The sequence below is a fragment of the Coturnix japonica genome, chromosome 1 (assembly GCF_054131305.1).
Source record: "Coturnix japonica strain WE chromosome 1, WE-NBRP24, whole genome shotgun sequence".
Taxonomy (NCBI): domain Eukaryota; kingdom Metazoa; phylum Chordata; class Aves; order Galliformes; family Phasianidae; genus Coturnix; species Coturnix japonica.
In genome coordinates this window covers 10,614,095-10,636,785 of record NC_140663.1, presented here as the reverse complement: position 1 = coordinate 10,636,785, position 22,691 = coordinate 10,614,095, and the positions used below count along the sequence as shown (strand labels likewise).

Sequence of the window (22,691 nt, the reverse complement as noted above, 5' to 3'; positions counted from 1 at the left end):
CACAGATTCCATGATATTGATTAATAGCTAGGATGACTGAACTAACACATGCTTACTGGCAAACCAACCAGGTATGCCTCAGAATGTCTTAAAATCAGACATTTTAAGACTCCTAATTCTTGAAACCTTGAAAGCAGTGAATGAAAAATCTCTTTGGTTCTGCTGAATAGAGGTGGAGCATGAGAATAGCAGAACATTTGTAAATTCAGTCTGGTTTATTAACTGTTGCGCAAAATAGAAACAGTTTTAGACCCAAGGTTTATTGCAGTGTTGAAAAATAATGTCAAAATAAACTCCACCAGAAATGATTGCTATTTGATTATACTAGCCAGAAGTCAATATACTAATTATTGAAAGTTAACTTAAATTCTCTACCGAGCACTTTCACTTGGCAGAAATCGCTTATCAGAGTCTTACAGTATCAATTAGAATAAGCTATAAAATTACATGAAAAAAAACAAAACCCAAAAACAAAACCCAAAACATTTTTCAATTGGTTTAAATAGAGTGGCTCAGAAGAAGCTCAGAATACTTCCCAGAAACTCTGAGTCAATCTTCCGTTCTCTTTGTAGCTATTCTTTGCAGCCTGTTCATAACCCAGTTTCCCATTATCACTGGAGCCTGGTGCCAGAACCAAAGACTCTCTAGAAATTCAGTGGATATTTGTCCATACTTTCAGATATTAATAAAACCGACACTTGGAGTGTGGCTTTTCTTGCTTAACAATGTATTAACTTTCTATTATTTGTCATGAGGTGTATTATTTTAGTTAAGATTTTTAATATGATAGATTGGTGTTAGTGATCTGCTAGTTTAAAACACTTTGACAGATGAAGTTTCTTGTGGTAACAAAGCCCTCAGAAAATCTCTTGAAACATTTGTGAAGGGAATACAGAAAGCACTTACTGACAGTAATAGCTTTAATGTCTTTTGAAAACACTGCAAACCTATTCTAAATTGTGACTCTTGCAAGGTATGTAATTTGCACGTTATTGTGAAAGGCATTTCAAAGTGGGTATTTACCAATGTGCTGCTTCAGTGTGTTCAGGGACAGCACATGTGGGTTTGTTTGGGTTTTTATTGTAAATGCATAACATTCAAGATGGTCCTCAATAGAACAGCTTGAGCAAAGGAGAGTATATGAGACAGAGAGAAACCAAGTATACTATAGGCTGCCTGACTTTCATATTAAAACGCGTACTCTTTTCCCGTTTGTATACCTAAGATTTGATGGCAGAGCTTTGGAGAAATTGATTTTCAAGCAATTCACATGTAGGGGAACAGTGAAAAAAACAACTGAGCAGCAAAATCACAATTTTGCAATTCATCCTTTGTGGGTGACTTCCCAAATTTCTTGCACACATGCAGAAGTAACTCCACTTCTGGCTACGATAAGAATGAGATTAACTGCACTTCATGTTGCACTTCACACTGTTGGTTCATGCTAGGTATGCCTGGAATATGAGGTTTTTAAGAGATACAAGTTAGAGGATGCCCATTCTGTGCATCCTAGATGGCCGTGGGCAATGGTAAGCACTTATGTACTTGTACCAAATACAGTGGTGGTGCCTCTAGGCATTTGTAGGAGCAGAATATGCATATTGAAGATTTTTGAAGGAATACATAAATACCTAAGGTCTCCTATAGTCATTTCTACTGTTTAAAGTGCTCTCTTTGACTCAGGCAGCTAAACTGTGACCAAGAATGGACTTCATTTCATGTGACTGCCATCTAGAAATTATACAGTTAACTGTGTAGGATTCTTTTCTACTCAAAGCAAAGGAACCTATACAGGATAATTTATCTTACTTGTTTTAGGGTAGGTTTAGGGACCTAAAAATATGCTCTGAATACCATGTTTGTGTCTATGGTGTCTTTCAACTGGTGTCCAGCTGCCATTCTGTAACAGCATTGTTATATTGGGTTTGTATCCTGTCTACCAGCTCCATGTATATAACCTGGGCTATCACTATACTTTTACAGTAGTGTTTTGACTCAGATCAGGATTCAAGTAAATATCTTAATTTACCCACAGAGCATCCTCAGAATTGTAAACTTCTTTCATTTGAATCTAAACCAGATGACACATAGCAAGAGCTCACCTAGTGCACTTCAGCCATTTAGAGGAGTGCAGTGCAGAGCAGCTGGAAAGAGACAGTGAATGCAGATGCCGGGCCATGAGCACCAAGTGTTTCACTCTGCACTCTGCTGATATTACTAAAGTAGATGCAGATCTGATTTAGTTCAGAAGGAATCCAAACAGGTTTTAACTCTAATCTGGTGCCATGGACTGAATCCCTGTTAGGGTTTGGAGTCAATTATTTGTACTCCTAGAGATAACTTTATTTTCAGTTTCATCTGAAAATCTTTCAGTTCACATACTCTGACATGTGAACCAAATCACAGTGAGGGAAACAACCACTATTGTGGTTTCTTCAGAAGTGTACTCCTGACAAACATCAACATGCTTACACAGTTGTACCCTTGAATATCCTAAGGGATTTTTACTAATAAAAACACCTATGTTTGGATAAATTGATTTCACCCTTTGCAGGATGCATCAACCTCTGGAGATAATTACCTCTTCTCTCCGACCACAAAAAGAATCTTGCTAAGTGGTTTATACTAGATACCTAATGCCTCAAAACAAGCTAGGTGAATAGAGTCCACTAGTCCATTTAAAGGAAAGAAGGTGAAAGAATATAATACCACTACAGATGTCAGAAGTAAGATGTTAAAAGAGGAGCTCTGCAGAGCAGCAACATTTGGGGAAAAGACAAGAAATTAGAGAGTAAGAAAAGCCAACGGGAGTTGAGCTGGCAGTTTGGCCTGGATGTCAGCATGGATTAGAATGTGGTTGAGAGTTAAGGAAGATTTAGCTCTTGTTCACATTAAGAATGTCTTTAGAACATCAAAATATAAAATAATAAAAAAAATCAGTGTTTGCAAAGTTTTTTACAGTTCCAGTCCCTTACTCCAAAGTAATTTGTCACAAGGCAAGGAACTGGCTGCAGGAGAAAGAAACTGCAAGTGATTTTTCCTGGTGCCAGTCCCACCATGCGCCATGTTGAAAGACAAAGACAGGGGGATGTGACAGTTGTTATGTCTAACTAAAACAGACAGATTCAACACAAAATGTAGAGATGGAAAAAGCATCATGGACATCTGTGTTCAAATTCACAGGAAGCTGATGATTAAGAATCATCTAGGTGATAAAGTCATAATGATACTTGTTTCTTGAAGAAGAAGAATCCTGTCAGAACTGCACATTAAAACAGCATGTGGAAAAAGTCCTTGGAAGGACATCTTAATTGCCCATTAAGTAAAGCTGCAGAAATAACCACAAAACTATGACATGGCAAATCTCAGTATTACACACTGGTATGCTGATGATGTAACACAGTTGCGAAAGACCCAAATTAGCTCCTAAGAGACTGGACAGTTGCTGCAGGATATGGAAGTAATCTTGACCAGACATAAGGGTGTACTTACACCTCAGTACTTTTAGCATATTCTGTTAAGAAAGATAAAGGTGATCAAATTCAACGAAGTAGCTATGCTTAACTAATATACCTTACTTTTTGATGGTGAACTGATGAGCAAGCAGGAAGAGTTGAGTATACAGTGATTCTTCAGGTAAGCAAGATGCTAGGATAAATATGCTATTCTTGCCATCAAAAGACATTCCTACCATAAACATTAGAAATACTGATCCTATTGAAGTCAGACGCAATATCTTAGAAACAAACTGGGTCAGGTTTTTACTTTTCTAGTCTGTAGCTGTACATCTTTTCAGGTAACACCTGAAATAGCAGCAGCTATATTCAAAACATTAATGTCTATTTTTTACTGAGGAGAGTCCTTGGCAGAGACCTATTTTATGGCTGTTTTGTAGTCTTTTACGATGCTCTCATGAAAAGTACTTCTAACTAAAAAAGATACTGCAATGGGTCCAAAAAAGCAATGCTGATTGTAATATCGGGGAAGGAGGTGTTAATGGAGGAAGAGACTTCATATCTGTGAGATGCACTGGAAAGTGTTTTGTTAAACCTCACATTCGAATTCTCCTAAAAATAATCAGCACAGTTCAGAGATGATCCCTTATAAATGTATTACAGAGGTTTAAGTGTATTTTAGACTTTTCTCCACTAACAAAACAACCAATAATGTTACATTAGCAAAGAAGTGCTTTGAACAGAGTAAGTTAAATTGACTTTGTTATGGGTTATGCAATGTCCTTGAGACTATTCATTAAGGCTTAGCTGTAGCTCAGCTTGACGACTGGTAGCTCTTCCTGGCTTAATGTCTTGCACCCTGCAACCTCTCCAGAGAGCTGTGCTCCCTAGGTAGAGAGAGCTGCAGAGAGAGACAAAATCAATCCCATCTTTTAGAAATAAGTATCATAAAATCCAAGACAGACCATTTCTACAGGATGGTCTATGATGTAATGGTAGAAGCAATGGAGTATGAGAGCTGAGTGAGTGCTGGATTTAAGGCTGACTGCCCATTACAGCAGATGCACCAAGATGCTTGCTTCTTTTACATTCCCTTCAACACTGCACTGGGACAACACAGCAAACATCGAATGCCTGAGATCCATCAGAGCCAATGTCTGCTGACTTTGCAAGGACAATACAAGGCTCCTCTCTCTAGAATGTGGCTTGAGTGCTGTTGGCAAGGTGAAGTCTGAAGGCTATGGGGAATTTTAGCCTTTTCTTAACCCCGGGAGAGGGATAAACTAAAAATCAGTGACAGCTACAATTTAAACTGCACCAAAATAAGTCACACTCATCATCTCTATTTAAAGTAGGGAAGAAGGATTAGAACTGGATTCTTTTTTTGGTGATATTCTAATTTATATCCAGTGTTTTAATTATTGCATGTTCTCATTAGCATATATTCTAAATGAAAGTAAACGTTGGAGGTGAACTCCTATTTGTGTGGTATGTGCCTGTATTTAAAACTCTGATTCCATATGTAAGGGAGGCTGGAAGCAACCCAAGCAACATACTTAAGTAGCTCTTCCTGAAAAACAGTGGTAAGTATTATGCAGTAGGCAAGGATGCTCTTCCTGTTCTGTTGGTGAATGCTAATAAAGGTAAACATAGGGTCATGCACCTATGTCATAAAAAGGGAATGAAATGAAGAAACAAACTGAGTCATACACTAAAATGCAACATCCTCTGAATTATCCAGTTAATCTGGTGTCTGATATTTTTTCTTTTTAGAGCTTAAGGCAGAGGAAATTCCTTCCAGTGTGCTTTACAAAATGCTAACTGGGCCTAACTAACATTAATGATTAACAAATAAATAATACCACCTACAGTTATCTTTCTTCTCCTGAAGACACTCCCTCTCACCATAAATCTGCTACGTTACTTTTGATGGGAGTGCTGATAAATGAAATCAGATGCAAATTTTGATATGAGTTTTGATGCGAATGAATGAAATTGCTGCCATTCAGTCTAAGACCTCTGAGTATACCTGTGATGGTCTGGAACTTGAGATAGCTTACAGCTTGAAGCCCTTGGGGTTCAAAGCCACAATTCACAAGAACCTCAAATAGAGTAATAAAAGATGCTGCCTAGTATGACTTTTTTACACCCATCATGATGTTCACTTTAAAAATGTTTGGTTTTCATCTATTATTTAATAATCCTAACTACTGTTCGAGGAGATGTTAGACAAATAGGTTTTTGTTGTCTTTTTATCTTTCCGTTTTCTTTTCTTTTTTTTTTTTTTTTTTTTTTTTGAGAAAGCAAATGGAGTCTCTTTATGCCATTAACCAAAGTGACTTCTAAACAAAGAGGCAATTTAACAGCATCCCCATGGCATTACATTCCAACTTAACCCTGTGAAGACTGTGCAATGTGAAAACCCAGATGATGAAATAACTGTTACTTTACTGGGATTCTAGTAAACAATTTGGTAGTTTTACAGACATGAAATAGCACGTTTTTTTTTTTTGCAATAACATTATTCAAGAATATAATTCCAACAGTAAAGAGCCCTTGTTACAGTCTTTTTATCCAGCTTGTACCTCTGATTGATTTCCTTATTTAGCATAACGTTCATTTAGTGGAAGTGAATGATGTGCACTGTCAGAATGGTAGTGTAAACCAGAGCTTTTCCAGGATAGGAAGCAAACTGTAACATCAAAGGAATATAAGGAGTGGAATGGCTGCTGTGTAGAGTGGCTGGGTTATTTTTATTCACTACATTTTTTAGAAACCACTTATTTCTTTTCTGTTAAACTGCCTGCTTCAGTGTTTGCCACTTTCACAGCTGGATGTGTTAGTGATTGCACCCCAAAACTCATCTCTCAAACATAACAGGCTTTTGTTACATCAAGTAAAACAAGAGTACCATATAATTCAGACTGCTCAGTGTTCTCTGTCAGAGCATTCAATATATGCAGAAAAATTTTATATGGTAGTGAGGTAAGAAAGAAATGAACGTTTAAGCTTACCCTGAAGTCATTCTAGTTCTTCTCTGCTTGCTCGGGCAAAGTTACTATATTTATTCTTTTCCTAGAATAAGCACATTTTTGCTCTTTTCAGCAAAGACACTTATGTTTTAACAGTAACTGCTCTTTTCAGCCTTCTATTCGCCAGAAGCTATACTTGGTCATGTCAGTGTTTATGAAAAAATAATGTACACAAACTTTATTCTTATCATCTGTTTACGCTTCATGTGATTGTCATAAAATCTTACATGAAATAAGGGACTTAAAATAAGAGTGACATAGCCAAATGTTATTTTTACCTACTATAAATCAGAACAATGGCTAACACCCCAAATTGTTTGAGGCAGTTCCTTAAAGCAAACATAAATGCTACTGCTTCCTCTTTAAGTAGTGTTGTGCAGATGACTGCACTGACTTTTCACTTCTTTTTGTGAAACATGAGATAATATGAACTCACTCATTTGCTCCATTTTTATTCTGATATTAATGCATTAATGGCTGCACTTAGCGAAGAAGGTACTTTCATATTCATTCATTCAGTGAGTTGGCTAATTAACAACAGAAGCAATAGGTACATATACCATATCAAGACAATGTTTCTACATGTCTACATTAATCTTTCTGATTGTCCATTTATCTCTTTAATTATTTCTAAATATATCATAGGCCTCCATCTACTACTCACTGGGTAGAATTTAGCTTTCCTATCTTCCATTCCTTAAAATGGCATAACTCAACCCTATCCCACCCTGTCCACAAAAGGAAGATTCCAGAGACTGCACAGCTCAGCACAGCAGAAAAGCTTTGCTTTGAAAAGAAGACGGAATGACTCTATTTGCTGTTATCAAAGTGCTAATATCCGTTAACCTATTGAAAAAAAACCCACAACAGTATGCTTCAGTGTAAATCAGTAATGTAGGAATTGTCACTAGCTCTTGGGAGCCTTGACAGCCAGGACATTAATGGAGTTTGAGTAGGGAGTGCTCCACTCAACCATACAAACCATCTCACCATCCAGTTAAATAAAGTATATCTACTAGAAAGAAAGAAAGTAACACTCACTCAATAAAGTACACTTCCCCTTTTTCTGTATAAGCCATTTCCCAGTTATCAGGCAATGGGCCCAAGTCATCGTTCTCTTCAGGCTTTGTCTGTTTTGTTACATCCATATCCTCCTTTGTTTCTTCAGGTTGAGTATATCCTGGTGCAGGGCATGGTTGGGTAGAAGATACTTCACCTGAGACACCTGTGCTCTTGTCTTCATGTTCACTTGATTCTACAAGAGAAGAAGAATTACAGTTTTTGGATATTTAAATTAACAATGGATGATATTCAGGGTACAAGTCTTCAACAAGCATTCTATAAACTGTAAGTCTTTTTTTTAAAAAAAGAGAAATTGTTGGATTTACACAACAGTCCCTCTGATGATACATTTTATCTTGGAACACAATAAAAGAAAGTAAAGCAATAAAAACAAACTGAAACAAGAAACTAATAAAGAGCTAAGAAATGAGCCAAAGAGTTCTTGCTTGTTTTGTCCCAGGAGTCCTTCCTTCAGCAGTTAACACTGAGCAAAAGGCAGCCTCATATCCAGCAGCGATACTGTCTTGTGTCTCATAACTTTTCAAAATACACATCTATCAAGCAAATACCCTGTTTTGCTGAAGAAAACAAATCATTTTCAGTTAAAAAAGTCAACACGCTTGTATCCATAGGTAAGGAAAACAATACGATATTTATGGATTTACAGCTATATCTAATCCGTATATAATGTGGATGTAATTTCAATTTCAATATAATCTATGGCAGGCTTAATTATCCACAATGACAAATGCCTCCCATACCCAATGCAATTCCAGGTCATCGTGACCCAGAACATATTGAGGAAGCCTTCCTTTCCCAGCCTTTTATCAGTGCTTGGTCTTTTACTGTTTACTGATATAACTTTATTTATCTGTGTCATGGTTTTGTAATTTTGCTATCAGTATTCCACATCATAACATCATGTAAAGCATGGATAATTTTACCGAATGTGCAGCTCACAGAAGAAGACTTCATATACCAGAGAACATCACGGTCAGGGATAAGTCACAGGACAAGGACACTATATAATCTCACTTCGAGGCTGGACTCACTCTCTTGAATCCTCGGAGCTTGTGGGAGCATTCCAGCCATTTTGCCTAGAGTTTACAGTAGGCCTCTCGGTTTTGGGACTCACTCTCTCTCCTATTTTACTTGATTCATTAGCCTTAATTTCAATTAATTTGTATTATATTGTGTTATCCTGTATTTTGATATAGCATTTAGAAAGAAAGTGTGCCTCTTTAGATTGTTGCTGCTGTTTTCTTTTCCTTTTTCCTTTTTCCCTTTCCTTTTTGGACCAGTGGCCCTGCGGGCCATCTGCCCCCCTGTCACGGGCGCAGGTAAATTTTCGCTTAACCCGTGACAATCTGACTACTGCAAGAAAGGATGCTTGAGAGAACTTGTCCTACTAAAGAGATTTCCTCATCCTTGGGGATGAATACACTTGGTTGACTGGTCTAGTAGGCATGTGTTTGTATCATTTGGTCTATCTACCTACCATTTTCTCCAAAAATGAAATGGGAACCTGATGCTTCAATGGACCAGAGAAACTCATCCTTGGACCCTGGATCCTTGTTTTCTGCTGCACTTAAGTGGAGCTTGGTCACAGTGAAGCAGAAAAGACCCCTGTGTTTGACCAAATTAAATAAGTTCACAATTTGAATGTATTGGCTGAATCTCCATTGTCTGTGATTCAATTGGCTGCAATTACCCCACATATTGAGATGAGTGGGCTGGCTGACAGGTGACCACAGAAGAACACTCTCACCTCACCTCCTCAGCAACACAAAGGAAAGAAAATATAATGAAAAAACATTAGGGCTGAGACAAAGGAGATGAATAATGCTCACCAATTGCTCACTATCACAGAATTGTACAGGAGGCTAAAAAGAAAACGTGTGTTCAGCATGAACACTTAAAAAAGAATACAGGCATGTAACAGTAAAATAGAGCAAGCAGTCTAGAAAATGGGATATGGTCAGAACATGAAAAGTAACAAGAAAACTTTCTGTAAGTACATTAATAATATAAAGACTAAAAGCAGATTCATTCCAATACGTAGGAAGGAAAGCTAATAATATATGACAAATATAAAACCACAAGACAGTTAGTGTTCATTTTGCCTCAGTCACTACTGCAAAATGATTACCTATGATTAAATGACTAACATAATTAATGTCAGCAGTAGGGCTAAGGAACTCAGATTAGAATAGGCAGAGAATGGGTCAGGTATAATTTAGCTGAAGCAGCCATTTGCAATTGGCAGGGCCTGATGAAATGAAAACTAGGCTACTTCATGAACCAATGAAACAGACTCATGGCTAGTAGTGAATACACCTTTTGAGATTCTACAGAGACCAGAAACTTCAGAATGACATAAAGTCTTGGTTTCAATAAAGTACCTACATTTTAGCTTTCTAGACAGGTTTGTATTCTTAATTTCCGAGCACCTAATCTCCCTCCAAAAGAATTAGGTCATTTTGTAAAAAGGAGAAGCACAACTAATGAAACTGTAATCATAGAATCATAGAATCACAGAATTACTCAGGTTGGAAAAGACCTTGAAGATCATCAAGTCCAACCACAACCCATACATACTACCCTAACTAACAACTCTCCACTCAGTCATGTACCTGAGCATCACATCTAATTAGTTTTTAAGTACCTTCAGGGATGGTGACTCAACCACCTCCCTGGGGAGCCCATTCCAGTGCTTAACAACCTGTTCTGTAAAGAAGTTTTTCTGATATCCAACCTAAAAACTTCATGTCTATCTATTTTTATTTCCTAGAAGGACGTTGGGACCAACAGTCAAACCACCTACACATAAGCTCTTCAAAGGTGGTGAATAATTGTCAAGATTTAGCATGAAGGAATTGTGCCAAACTCTTTTATTTTTCTATTTTTTGACAGAGTACCAGATGTTGCTCCTTACAGAGAAATGGTAGACATAGCTTTCATTGTCTTAAAAAAAAAAAGAAAAAAAAGAAAAAAGAAAAAAAGACTTTAACACTTAAATAGTCTGTCATTTAGAGAAGTGTGGAATATATTAGATCACGTCTCAATCAGGGTGATGGTCTATAGCTTTACAGCCATATGCAGCTCATGCTGCTAAATGAATGTATTTGAACGACTTGTTTTATTTATTTTATGCTTTGGGAAATGTGAATCTGTCTGTGGGAACAAATGAATTTGCAAGAGGCACAAGTGCAAGTTTTGCTTGGCTGAATCCCACAGCAGAGCAGTAGGAACCCAGGGGAGATGCAATCACCTCTTGCTTATCTGCCACTCACAAACTTCTCCTTCTTTGGCTTTCCAAAGTCTGCTGCAAAATGCCACAATCAGCAGTAAAAATGAAGATGGGGAGCAAATGTCTAGAAAGGGATTCCTAACAAAAATATAGCAGAAGTATAGGGATGTGTGAGGGATATCTATGCTTTATGCCCAGTCAGTAATAATACTGTTCCAAAAGAAAAGCAAGCATCATAGTAGATAGGAAGAGTGAGAATATGCAATATAGATCCTTCCATCTTCAGCAGCAGTAGGTTTTCAGTAGAAGCAGAGAGCCCATTTTCAAGAATTTAATGTCAAGGAATTTAATGTCTGAAGAAAGCAACAAAAAACATCAGAAGCATGGAAAGATGGAGGGTTTTGTTGTTTTTTTTTCTTTTTTTAAGAGAAAAATTGGTGGTTATGGAAGGTGTTTTGGTATTATGGAGGATAAATGGTCTCTACATGCACTGAGAAAAGGATGATGTGATTGCTGATAAATTAATCTCTATTATGTAAAAGTGAATCTTCATCTTTTTTAAGCATCATTGATAGCACTGTGAGTTGTCTTTTACACAAGTCCTGACAACATTTCTACTGTAGGAATACTGCTGCACAGATTAAATGAGGTCAAGATATAAAGTCAAATAGCAAATGACAATAGTAGAATAAATAAACTTGGTGCATGGGTGCAGTGTACATCAGCCCATTGGCCTGATAGGCGCATATGGCTACGTCATAGGACTGTAGCATGATATGTGTAATATGTGTTCTTTCTCAGAATCTTACTTTCTACAGGTCTGATGAGGTCAGATTATCACCTTTCGATAGCTATATTAACAAGCTGACGGAAAAAGATGTGAAAATTAAACCTTGACGATTACAAGGAATATTTTCAGCCTGTCTCAGAGACTGCTATAAAAACAAAGGAAGCTGACGCTTATTTAACAACTAAAAATATAATTATGTTAAAGCCAATCTCATGACTTATTAATTCTTGGATCATTATTTTTAATAGTTTGATTTACTAATAAAGAAAACAGCATATTGTGAATAAAGCCCAAGCAATTAAGGAAGAATTTCTTAATGTCATTTAATAACATTTAGTTTTACACAATAGATGTACTAGTTGTTGGTTATCTGGAATGCAGCATTACAGTGGTATTTTATCTTTTTCTATATGTATCTAATGTTCATATATTCCAAAAAGGGTACATATTTACCTTGCTGGTTTGTTGTATTTTTTTTTGTTGTTATTTGTGTTTTTGTTTCCTTTCTCCTGTTGATATATATTCTTACATTTTATTTGTTAAAAGAAAAACAAAAACCACAACAGGAGTTCTGGTTAAAAATTGGTACTACCTTAAACGTACGAATAAAGTTTGAAATAGTGTGGTAATATGCTACGAGCACAAGTCTATCATCAGATAACATCTGATACAAATACAAATCCTAATGCATCCAGAAATACTTTTGTCACTGAAAAATACAATTGACTTTTCATCAAGTGAAATTGCCTACTGTCTCTACAAAACAGATTTCATGGCCCAGTTTTCTAAAAGAATTTAGCACAGTATCTCAGTGAGTGTTCTGTGAAGTAGCAGAACAGGCACCAGCAAAGCACCAGCAAGTTATTCCATGTGCAGAATACAAGAAACACTGGGGAAAAAAATCAAAGAATCAGAACGGTTTGGGTTGGAAGGGACCTTTAACTTCATAACTTTAAATACTCCAAGTCCATCTCTGTAGTACTTCAAATAGCATTAAAAAAATTTACTGGATGAGATGATATATTCTCCATACAGCTCGTACACAATATTTTGTCCATTTGTTGAACCTGAAGTTGTACAAGTCCATAGGATGTGATGAGATGAATCTGAGGGTCCTGAGGGTACTGGTAGATGAAATTGCTAAGACCACAGAATTAACACATTCTAATTTCCTTCAGTGTTCAAAGATATAAATGACAAATGCACATACATTCTAGAGGCAGCTAAGGCTCTGACAGTTGACAGAGAAAATGACTGCAGTAATAGAGCCTGTGGGAGCTACACACCCCAACAAAAGCAACGCATCATGTATGTACAGAGCTGCTTTTCTACAATCCCCAAAGTCCTCAATCAGTGTGATTGAACAACAAAACCCTGCTTATGAAACCATGAGCACCAACACAGACACTACTTGTTCTGCTGGCCACACCTACAGGAATCACTTTCTGGGGGACAAGGAATGAGAGGAAAGGGGTTGTTGTTCTCCTGTGCTCCTGTGTTTTGTTTTTCAACACAGCACATGCCAGTGGCTGTGTCTTGGGTGCTGCCTTGTCATTGTTTCTGTCACATAGAATTTGCCTGGGAGATGCCAGGCACTGGTGTACAATGCAAGGAGAAAAGCAGGTAAATAACTCCCTCTGATCCATCTGGAACTGAAACACTGCACCAGAAATTGCTCCACAGCAATGGTTGGTTAAGTGGCACATTTCAAGTAACTGCAAAGAATGATCTTTCTAATGATTTCCGCAGTACACATCACATACCAAATCCTGCCTTTGCATCTGTCACTGTGAAAGTATCCTGGCAACAGAGCCAGTGCTGATGTTTTATGTAAGGATTTCTGGGCTTCGCCCATTTCTGCTTAACTGTGTAGGAAAGGCACTAAGTGCCAGGGCATTGCCAGCAGATTCAGTGCTGTGGAGAAGGTACGTGCAAGGCTTGAACAGCAGTGTGACAGCAGTGCCAGGGTGTCATGCTGCAGCCCTCTGGTGTGCAGAATGAGACCCACTTACACCACACCACTACCTGCCAACCCATTGGACACAGAGATGGATTTGGCACTGGCAAATTGCCCTTCCATGTAATATTAGTCAGCTACTACAGAATAGCAAATGAGAAATACATCTGTGGTAGGATAACCACTTCAATATACTTTATAATGCAGAAGGAAAAGAAAAGAACACACAGAATCTGCAGTATGAAAATCCTTTTTGCAGTGCTCAGGAGATTAGGTAGTGGATTTATTGTTTCAGATACCTATATGTTTATAGAACTCCTTATCTTCTTATATGTGTGGCTGTCATTACAGACTTCTACTTCAATCATTTATTCCTGAATTTCTAAGTTAACCAAGAATAATTCAGAGTTATGTATTTCTCAGAGATATAAATGTCTGAATTCTTTAATTTCCTACTTGAAGAAAAGTAATTTCTTACATGTTATTTTAGAATCAAAAGGATAAATTACTTTGAAATGATGACTCGCTGCAGTATTGAAGGGGAGGCTGACTGGGAAAAGCCTGGACTTTTCTCACTTAGGATATCAGTCTGTACCTTCAGCCCCTTTTCGTCTGAAGAATTATAATCCAAAGGGTAAAACAACAGCTGCCTTTAGGACAAGACATCTGAAAGCCTTATCAGCCTTATGTGGCACCTGAAATGTTGCTGGAAAGGGTCCTTCTTGATCGTGCTGCCTGCTAAGTTTCATCAGCACTGTCACAAATTTATTAATGTGATGACGGCTTTACTCTTACATGATATTGCAAAGGTTTAATAACAATTTATAAAATTGTCTATCTAATCTAGTAAACTCTGCAGTGAATATCACCTTCTGAGAGCAAGGAGACCTGAAACACAGAGACGGGATTCATTTGACCAAATTGCAGTTCTCTAGACTCCCTCTATGGTCAATAAAGAGGAAAAGGTGCTTGGGTTTGATTTCCTAACTTACAAATCTGACACAAATCACCAGAAGTACAATCAGAAAGAAGGTATTTTCTGTTCAGACTGTAGAGTGATTTCAGGGTGATTAGCTCACAGGCAGACCTGACAGTAGCTGAGGCGAGTCTCCAGAACAGAGGTGAGGCGTTTAGTTTAATGTCTGACAGGGATTCTATCACTCAGAATTCCCAATTTCCAGTCACGCAGGAGCATCCTTACTTGAGCATACATATTCTCATTGCAGGAGATAACCGGGGAATTTGTGAATAACAGAAATGCACTGCAGAGTAAGAAGGAAGAACAGACCTGGTGTTACTGTCACGTCATTTCCATTGACCACTGGTCTTTCTTCCTCTTCTTCCTCAGGAGGTTCAATACCTGTCTTCTCCATGTTGCTCACAGACTTATTCCTCTTACGTTTGCCTTCAGCTCCAGGAGTGGCACCTGGAAGGATCTGATCAGTTACATTTACCAATAATGGAGCTGGTTCTGCTGGAGGCTTCGGAGTGCCGTAATAATTGTCTGGAAACATAAGAGAAAAAAAAAACAAACAAAAATTAGCAGACATGAAACTGTTGCTTCTTTTTTCTTGGTTTAGATTAATGACATTTTCTGCTGTAGGATCTAGTTCATCAGACAATATGAGTTCAAAAAAGCTTCCCGCAAAGTCAGAAGCTTAATTTTCATGAAACAGTGATTTTTTGATGCCAACACTAGTGAAAAAATCATGCTCATAAATTACCATACCGACACTTCTTGAAACATTAACAGGGTAAATTAATATTCCACTCACCCAAATACCTGAGAAAAAGGCAATGTATCAGAGCTGTTCTCTCATTTCAAACTACTAGTTAAGACAAATGAACATTTATGCCACAATACAAGAGTTTCTGAAGCATCAAAAAGACTGTAACCATATTGATTACTCATCAAATTACATCAATTTCTTATCTACTAAAATTATCCTACCTGCTTGGAAAGCAAATAGTTATTCAATGATACAGAGATTTGCAGTTTCCAGTAATGCCTGCACAATCTCATTTTTCATATTTGTCCAAATTTTGCTATTCATGAGCAAACCTTCTTGTAATAGTTAATGCTAATATATTTTCAAAGAAAGATGAAACCTTATGCTTTAGGGCTTAAAATTATCAGGCTACTAAGGAATTCTGAGAAGATTTAAAGTGTCTGACAGATTATTCTCTATTTGTCTCAGGAAATTTCTGGCAACTTCTGAATCATCCACTTTTTGTCAGAACGATCATTAGATTGGGTGGACTACAGTGTGATCTTATATATGTGTGTGCTTGCATTTTTAACACATCTGTTCTCAAAAAATGGTTTCTTATAGATAGCTCAAATTTGAATGTATAGTTAAAAATAAAATATTAACATAAAAGAATATTGAAAATATTAGTGAATCCTTTGTACAAGAGAATATAAAGAGTAATAAAAGACATAAAGACATACTTTTTATACAAAGTTGTTTTTTTGTCATCTAAAAATTGCCTTGAAGGGCAGTTTAAATGCCTTATCAGTTGATTTTCCACAGTTAATAGGGGAAACTAAATATACTGCCTAGCTCTGAGACAATTTTCCAAAGGAGAAAGTACCTACCTAAGGAAGGTGCTGAAGGTATTTCTAGATCACAATTTAGAACTTCAATCAAATAATAATGTAACTTGCAAGAATGATTTCAACTACATTAGGAGTGTAAAACAGATACAGAAATGTGTTAATCTGTGCAGTAAAGCATTGTAAGAGGTACTTTGCAGGTAGAGTAAATATTATTTCTGGCATTTCTGTATGTTCTCACTGAATTACAGTGTTCAGCCACATGACCACTTAAATACAGTTAAGTAACTTACAAGTAACTTACAAGTACTGAATACTTTGAATTTTCACAGTGGTTTAGCAAAATATCATTCTTAACAGGTGTTTCTGTAATTGTAATACACTTCAAGAACTTACAATGTTAACTGGCCTTCATGCTCACTCTGAGATTAGGGCTGGCATAATGAAAAACTGACTTGCTGAAGACTATTTTGTGACTTTATGAGATGGCAGCAGGTTTAGTTTGGAACCCAGATGTCAGTGAGGAGTGAGCTGTGCCTTCGCATGGCTAGTTGTTGCCTGTCCCCCCATATTATGGTTTCTCTAATTAAGGGAGCTAAAGAAGGGAAGCAGGACTTTAGATCTAAAAGAGGAAGGGAAATGTACATTGATGCCCTTGCAAAACGACATCTCCAAAAAATGCCAAAATCAGCCCTGGTCACTGTCAAACTTCCAAGCTCTGATGGTCCAATTACTGTCCTTTTTGGGGTATTCTGAGAATACCTGAAAACTGATAGTTGAAGCACAGCTAATCTAGTTTTGTACTTGTGTAGGAACAGTACTATCTTTATTGGTAAGAAGCAGGTATGAAACAGTTAATATTTGGGAAAAAAAAACACCCACAAGCTTGTCAAATCTAAAAAATTCTTTCATAACCTAAACCTTTTTACCAGTCTGAAAGTGAAAGTGCTGCCATAAGCTTTAAAAAACTTGTCCACCAATGTCATAAATATCAGCTCAGAAATCTAAAGGTTATAGATCCGATGTGATACAAACTGAAAGTAAAAGTGTGGTTCCTCGGCTTTTATATTCTTGTTCTTAGTTCTGCCATTGTCAAAAAAAAGCTGCTGCAGTAGTAATTAGCACTAATGCTAATATTCGGAGTGGTAGATAAGAGGATTAAGAATAAAAGACATTTTAAATGAAGCGTATGCTCATTCTATTTTTGGATATTTAATGATCTCATTTTGACTGACTAAATGTACCCAGCACTGGGAGACAGACAAAAGTCATAACAAAAAATGTCCATGAATGTGATACACTGCAGGATAACAGAATTGTACCGGTTGAAAAGTACCTTTGGAAATCATCTAGTCCATGCCCTTGCTAACACAGGCTTTCAAGAATGTAGCTTACACTGCTTCAACCCAGGTGGATTTTGAATATCACCAGTGAAGACACAACCTCTCTAAGCAGCCTGTACCAGTGCTGTACCAGTCACCCTTACAGTTAAGGAATTTGTCCTGATGTTTGTATGGAACTTCCTATATTCCAGTTTGTGCCCATTGTTCTGTAGCTGCGTACCATTGAAGAGCCTTTCCCCTTCCACTTGACTCCTGCACATTAGGTATTTATAAGCACTGGTCCCTTCTCAGTCTTCTCCAGGCTGGATAGTCCCAGAAACATTGGACATTTAGCATTAGAATGCAAAGTAGATTCCATTCTTTCAGTTTCAAACTGAAAATCTAATGTATTTTCCAACTTCTATTGTAACACTGTATATTCTATGGTCAATCAATTTGACTTAAAACAGTTTTGCATTATTATCTGTTCTACCTGTCTGTCTTAATTCAAATGCATTCCTAAGCAGTGCCAGTAAAAATAACATAGTGGACCACATATCTTGACATAATTTGTGTATCTTAACAATGATAAAAAAATCTGTACAGTTCCAAAGGAAAATATATGTAGTATGAGGACCAGACATTTCAACAAAAAAACAATGTTCTATAAAAGAAAAAATGGAATCTATGTCAATTGTAACTTGTATTAAAAAAAAGTTTATCTGGGCCTTGAACTTCCTCAGCTGAGCCTTTGAGCTCAGCACAAGGGCTTGCTATGGACTTCCCAACATCAGTGATAACATGCTGGGCAAGTCAGTGAAAAGAAAACATTATAATGATGGGATTTCCTCTCATACAACCTCAGCAAATGTCATATCTGGGCATAATGCAGAGGCTAAATTTTTAAACAACATAACTTTTGCTGCAAAGATGCTTGGAAAAGCTATGATAAAAGCAGTTCTTTTATCTTGCCTGAGATAGATTCAACTTGATACTGTTGAAATACTGATAATAAGGCAGTGCATTTCAGCTTCCTGTATGTACAAAAAGCACACCAAAGAAATTATTTCAGTTGTGTTCAGTTTTAAAAAGCCAACGAATTAATAAAAAAAAAAATAAAAATAAAGCTTGCTGAAAGAGAAAACACACGTTATGCTTATTGGTAGTCAAAGAACCATATGTGTAGGAGCTTAGGAAAAAGGAATGGAGCACAAAAGAGAAAACACCTTTCCAACATTACACAACCCCATAGTATTCTCCCTATTGAATGCTGCCTGCTGTTCCTGTCCTTGCCTCTCAAAAATTACATGGGGGAACTAAAGAAGGGCAATTAAAGCTTGGAACTGCTTAAATTGATTTGGAGCTTTCAGCTTGGAAAAGGGACAATGAAGGGGGATATGGCAGATATGTATAAAAATCAGGAGAAACCTGGGAAAGTGCCTAGAAAACAAATGAATGGATGCCTGGCTTCTCACTGCATGAGAACAAGAGGATGCCCAATGAAATTAATGGATTTTAAATGAGAAAAATAAATGTGTCGGGGATTTTTTTTTCCCCACAGTATAAGAAAATAGTGGCATTCACTGCCAGATGCAGCTGGTATCACAGAAACAGTCAAAAAGCAACAATGCAAAGACAAAGAAGAAAGAATTGTGCAAGTCTATTAAATGTAAAGGTAGAACCTCAGAATCAAGTGTTCCATAAAACAGAGATTGCTGGAGTGGAGATGTATCTTTGCATGCCCTCCCTGTTCTTATATTACCAGCTTTAACACTTACTAAGGGGCTGTAGGAGAGCAGGGCGCAGGGTATGGTTCTCTTTGGTTTGGCTCAGTAGTGCTGCCCTCTTCCTCAGGTGTCTCCGGGCTGCACTCAGAAAATGCGTGCATGCTCCCTGCCACCCCCAGCACAAAGTCAGGAGGTCAGCTGAAGCCAGCAGCACTAAAGCTAAGCTCTTTGCATGAGACCTGGCTAAAAGCCTTCACGCAGACAAGCACTGCAGAGCGAGTATTTAATTGCAGAAATGCCACCACTGCTTAATCTATCTTGCTGCTGTGCCTGCTTGTCTCAGTGCTCCTATTTCCATGTGCAGTTGAATGTTGGAGATGATCTAACCTAACCTGCCTGACTTTGCAGATGAAATGGCCTGGAAGCCGTAGTTACAGCTCTTGAGTATTCCCTGCCCCTCCCAAGCTGTACGCAAAGGTCTCCCTGATTCTGCAGAGAGTCAGGTAAAATTACTGGGTGGTTTGCCCCAGTGACAGAGAACAGACCAGGAAATCAAGAGGGGCACAAAAGGCAGGAAATGAAGAGGCTAACACAGCTGTATTTTTTTCTTAACCTGAGCTCACCTATCTCAGGAAGTAGTAAAACTTTTATCAATAAAGTGTTTTATGATGGAGCAATAGATCTGAACTTGTTTCCCCTGAAATGGTAAGCCCTTTGGGAAAGGAAAAATGCTTTTTGCTGTGAGTACAAAAGCAGAAGAGTCATCACACTTAAGTGATAACACAGCTCAGATCTGGCAATGTTCCCTACACTGATGTGAAAAGACCAAAACTGTGGCACAGGGTGGAACATTCCACATTCATTCCTCCTGCAGGGAGTGAAAGAAGAGAAGGGAGAGAAGGGAGAGGAAGGAGGGATTTTTTTTTTTTTTTTTGCCAGGTCTGCATTTTTATCTTCATAGAATCATTGAAATCATTTGAGTAGGAAGGGATTTTAAAGTTCAATCTAGTCCAACTCCCCTGTAGTGATCAGGGACCATCCATAGCTAGATCAGGTGCTTGGAGCCCCATCCAGCCTGAAGAACCTGATCCAGCCTGAAACCATCAGGTTTTGTAGGAATGGTAATATTCCAAAACTTCCAAGAGCTTCACTAGTCCAATTTAACAAACAAAAAATTACAGTCTAAAAATGAGTTACAAAATGTTAAATATGTTGCTGAGGAACTAAGAGATGATAGCAAGAATGAATAATCACACAAAATAAGAGATGTGCCATTGCCAAAAAGCTTTTAATAAGAATATTTTAAATTCAGATCTGCGGCTCAGATTCTGAGCCCAGAATGAGATACACATTTCTTTTCACACTTATTTTCGGAGTGGGCTAAAACAATATCCAGCAACAAATACACCCCAACTTCTGCTTATTCAGCCCTCTAACTTAGATTGATTTGTCTGTACTGTTTATATAGCTTTCAGTTGCTGAAGTATCAGTCAAAACTGTATGATTCAGCCACAACAAAATGTAAAAGACAAATCTTTTTTTTCATTTATTAGATCAGTAATGCAAATTCTAGATCTCATATTTCCTACACGATCACCAACTATTGATTCTAAGTTAAGAGGAAAGTAACATGAAGTCCAATTACTGACGGGACATAGGGTGTACATTTGATGTTTGATCACACACTGATCACAAACAAATACGAAAATCATCTCATTGAAGTGGTACACTGAGTTTGTGTAAGCAAAATTGGCTGAACTTCTGATTTAAGTAATGAATCCGTTCTATTATTTGCTACAAAGGTGATAGCTGCATTTGTTAATTACTAGAGATCCATTGCATACATCAAGACGCAGCTTTCAAATTATTATTTACACAGGTCGCTCCAAAAGTAATGCCTCCTTGTTATTTCTATGGAAATGACAACAGCTACAGAGAGTACAATAAGTCTGCTAAATAGAGCAAATTCTCAGCTACAAAACACTACCATTCATCACAGCCACCATCGTTAGCTATGCATTTTCACTAGCAATGAATAAGATCCTGTGTGCTGCACTCATAACAATCTGCATCAGTGGAGGAGACCCACAGCCACTGTCACAACTGCTGAAATCACCACCCACTGCCTCACTGCGCTCACATCCACTGGTTGGTCTCCACAAATGTTCAGCAAGTGTCAATGAATCTCAATGGCTGCCATTCTTTCTGCAAGGAGGAATTCAGTGACACACTTCTGCTTCACATGCACTTCCAGATCAGATGCCATTCCCTCAGATTGCCCCTCTGCTCCATCTGTAACATGGCAACAAAATGTAAAGGTGCAGCGTTTGAGGCACGGACTCAGATGTGAACGATCCAAATCGTTTATTACAAGTTCTCACATCCCTTATATACCTTCACAAGTTGTTATTTTCTAACTTTCCCATCCGCCCTTACAACTTTCCCAAACACCTTACATGTCAACAAAGCATTCTACAAAACACTTTTCAACTGTCCATGCAGGCACATATCCAATCAGAGCTGTGAGACTCTTCTTCTCCTTGCAGAGGTGTCCTTGATTCTCATGCTGTTTATCTTGCTCCACTGCTGCTGCTCTGAACAGCTTTTCTTGTATTCCCACATAAAGGGATGTTGGTGGGAAGGTTCAGCCCTTACTGCTATACAACCAACATCCACTTCTGATGTCATGGTGTGACATAATAGAATAGGAGGCATTACTCTGGGAGCTGCCCGCACATAATAAAGATGCCCTAACATGACCAAAGTGATAGTAAAAGATAACAAAAATTAGTATTTTTTAAAATATGAACACAACGAGATCTGATGAAATGAAAGGAGATCTAAAAGCTGTATCTCCATCTGCAGTGGTTTATATTGTGTAAGCCCTGGGACAACAGGATTTAGTCTTCTCCAGACTGCAGTCCAGGCACTGAGCATTCTTTGGACCCAATTTTAGGTACATGTTTTTGGCAAGCTCTAGAAGACAGCCGAAATGAAAAACTGATTTTAGTAGTACTTAGGGCAGACCCAACACACTGGCAGCATAACCAGCAGGGCAAGATCGTAAGTGGCTTGTGGTCTCATAAACTTTGCAGTAAATGTTTGATATAAACCAGGTAAATGAGTTGCAGACAACTTCTTTGGAGGGTATGACATCTGTGTACAACAGATATTGAATATGCCTTAAATGCAGGCTTCGTGGACCTTATGAACTCTGTGTAGGCCTCCAGGAGCCAGCCACGTGGCATTACCGTCCTCTCACTTCACTACGCTGCCAGATTCACACACTGCTTTACCATGGAAGTAGGCAGGATTAATTTGGTTTTCTAACATACTTGTGCTTCAATCGATCAGCATATTCATGTGATATTATTATGATTTTTCTAGTCACCTGTGTGTGGCATTTAGATCATTCTTTACTATGCCATAGAACATGCTCTGCAGTGCAAATGTAGAATAATTTAGAACTGTTGAAGCTTTCTCTCAAAATTCTTGCAACCACCTTATAAAATTCCTGAAGAGGAAAACAGTACATAGAG

The 22,691-nt window shown here is 37.8% G+C and overlaps 1 protein-coding gene across 16 annotated transcripts in view; it reads right to left on the bottom strand.

The window, feature by feature from the left end:
- MAGI2 (membrane associated guanylate kinase, WW and PDZ domain containing 2) overlaps nt 1-22,691 on the bottom strand; it is a 679,299-nt gene that overhangs the window by 225,414 nt on the left and 431,194 nt on the right. For all 16 annotated transcript variants that reach the window (XM_085512814.1, XM_085512758.1, XM_085512827.1 and 13 more), the window contains 2 exons: nt 14,835-15,050; nt 7,529-7,742 (listed from right to left, as the gene is read on the bottom strand). In XM_085512814.1, the coding sequence (XP_085368940.1) occupies nt 7,529-7,742; nt 14,835-15,050 (430 nt within the window). The remainder of the gene's footprint in view (nt 1-7,528; nt 7,743-14,834; nt 15,051-22,691) is intronic.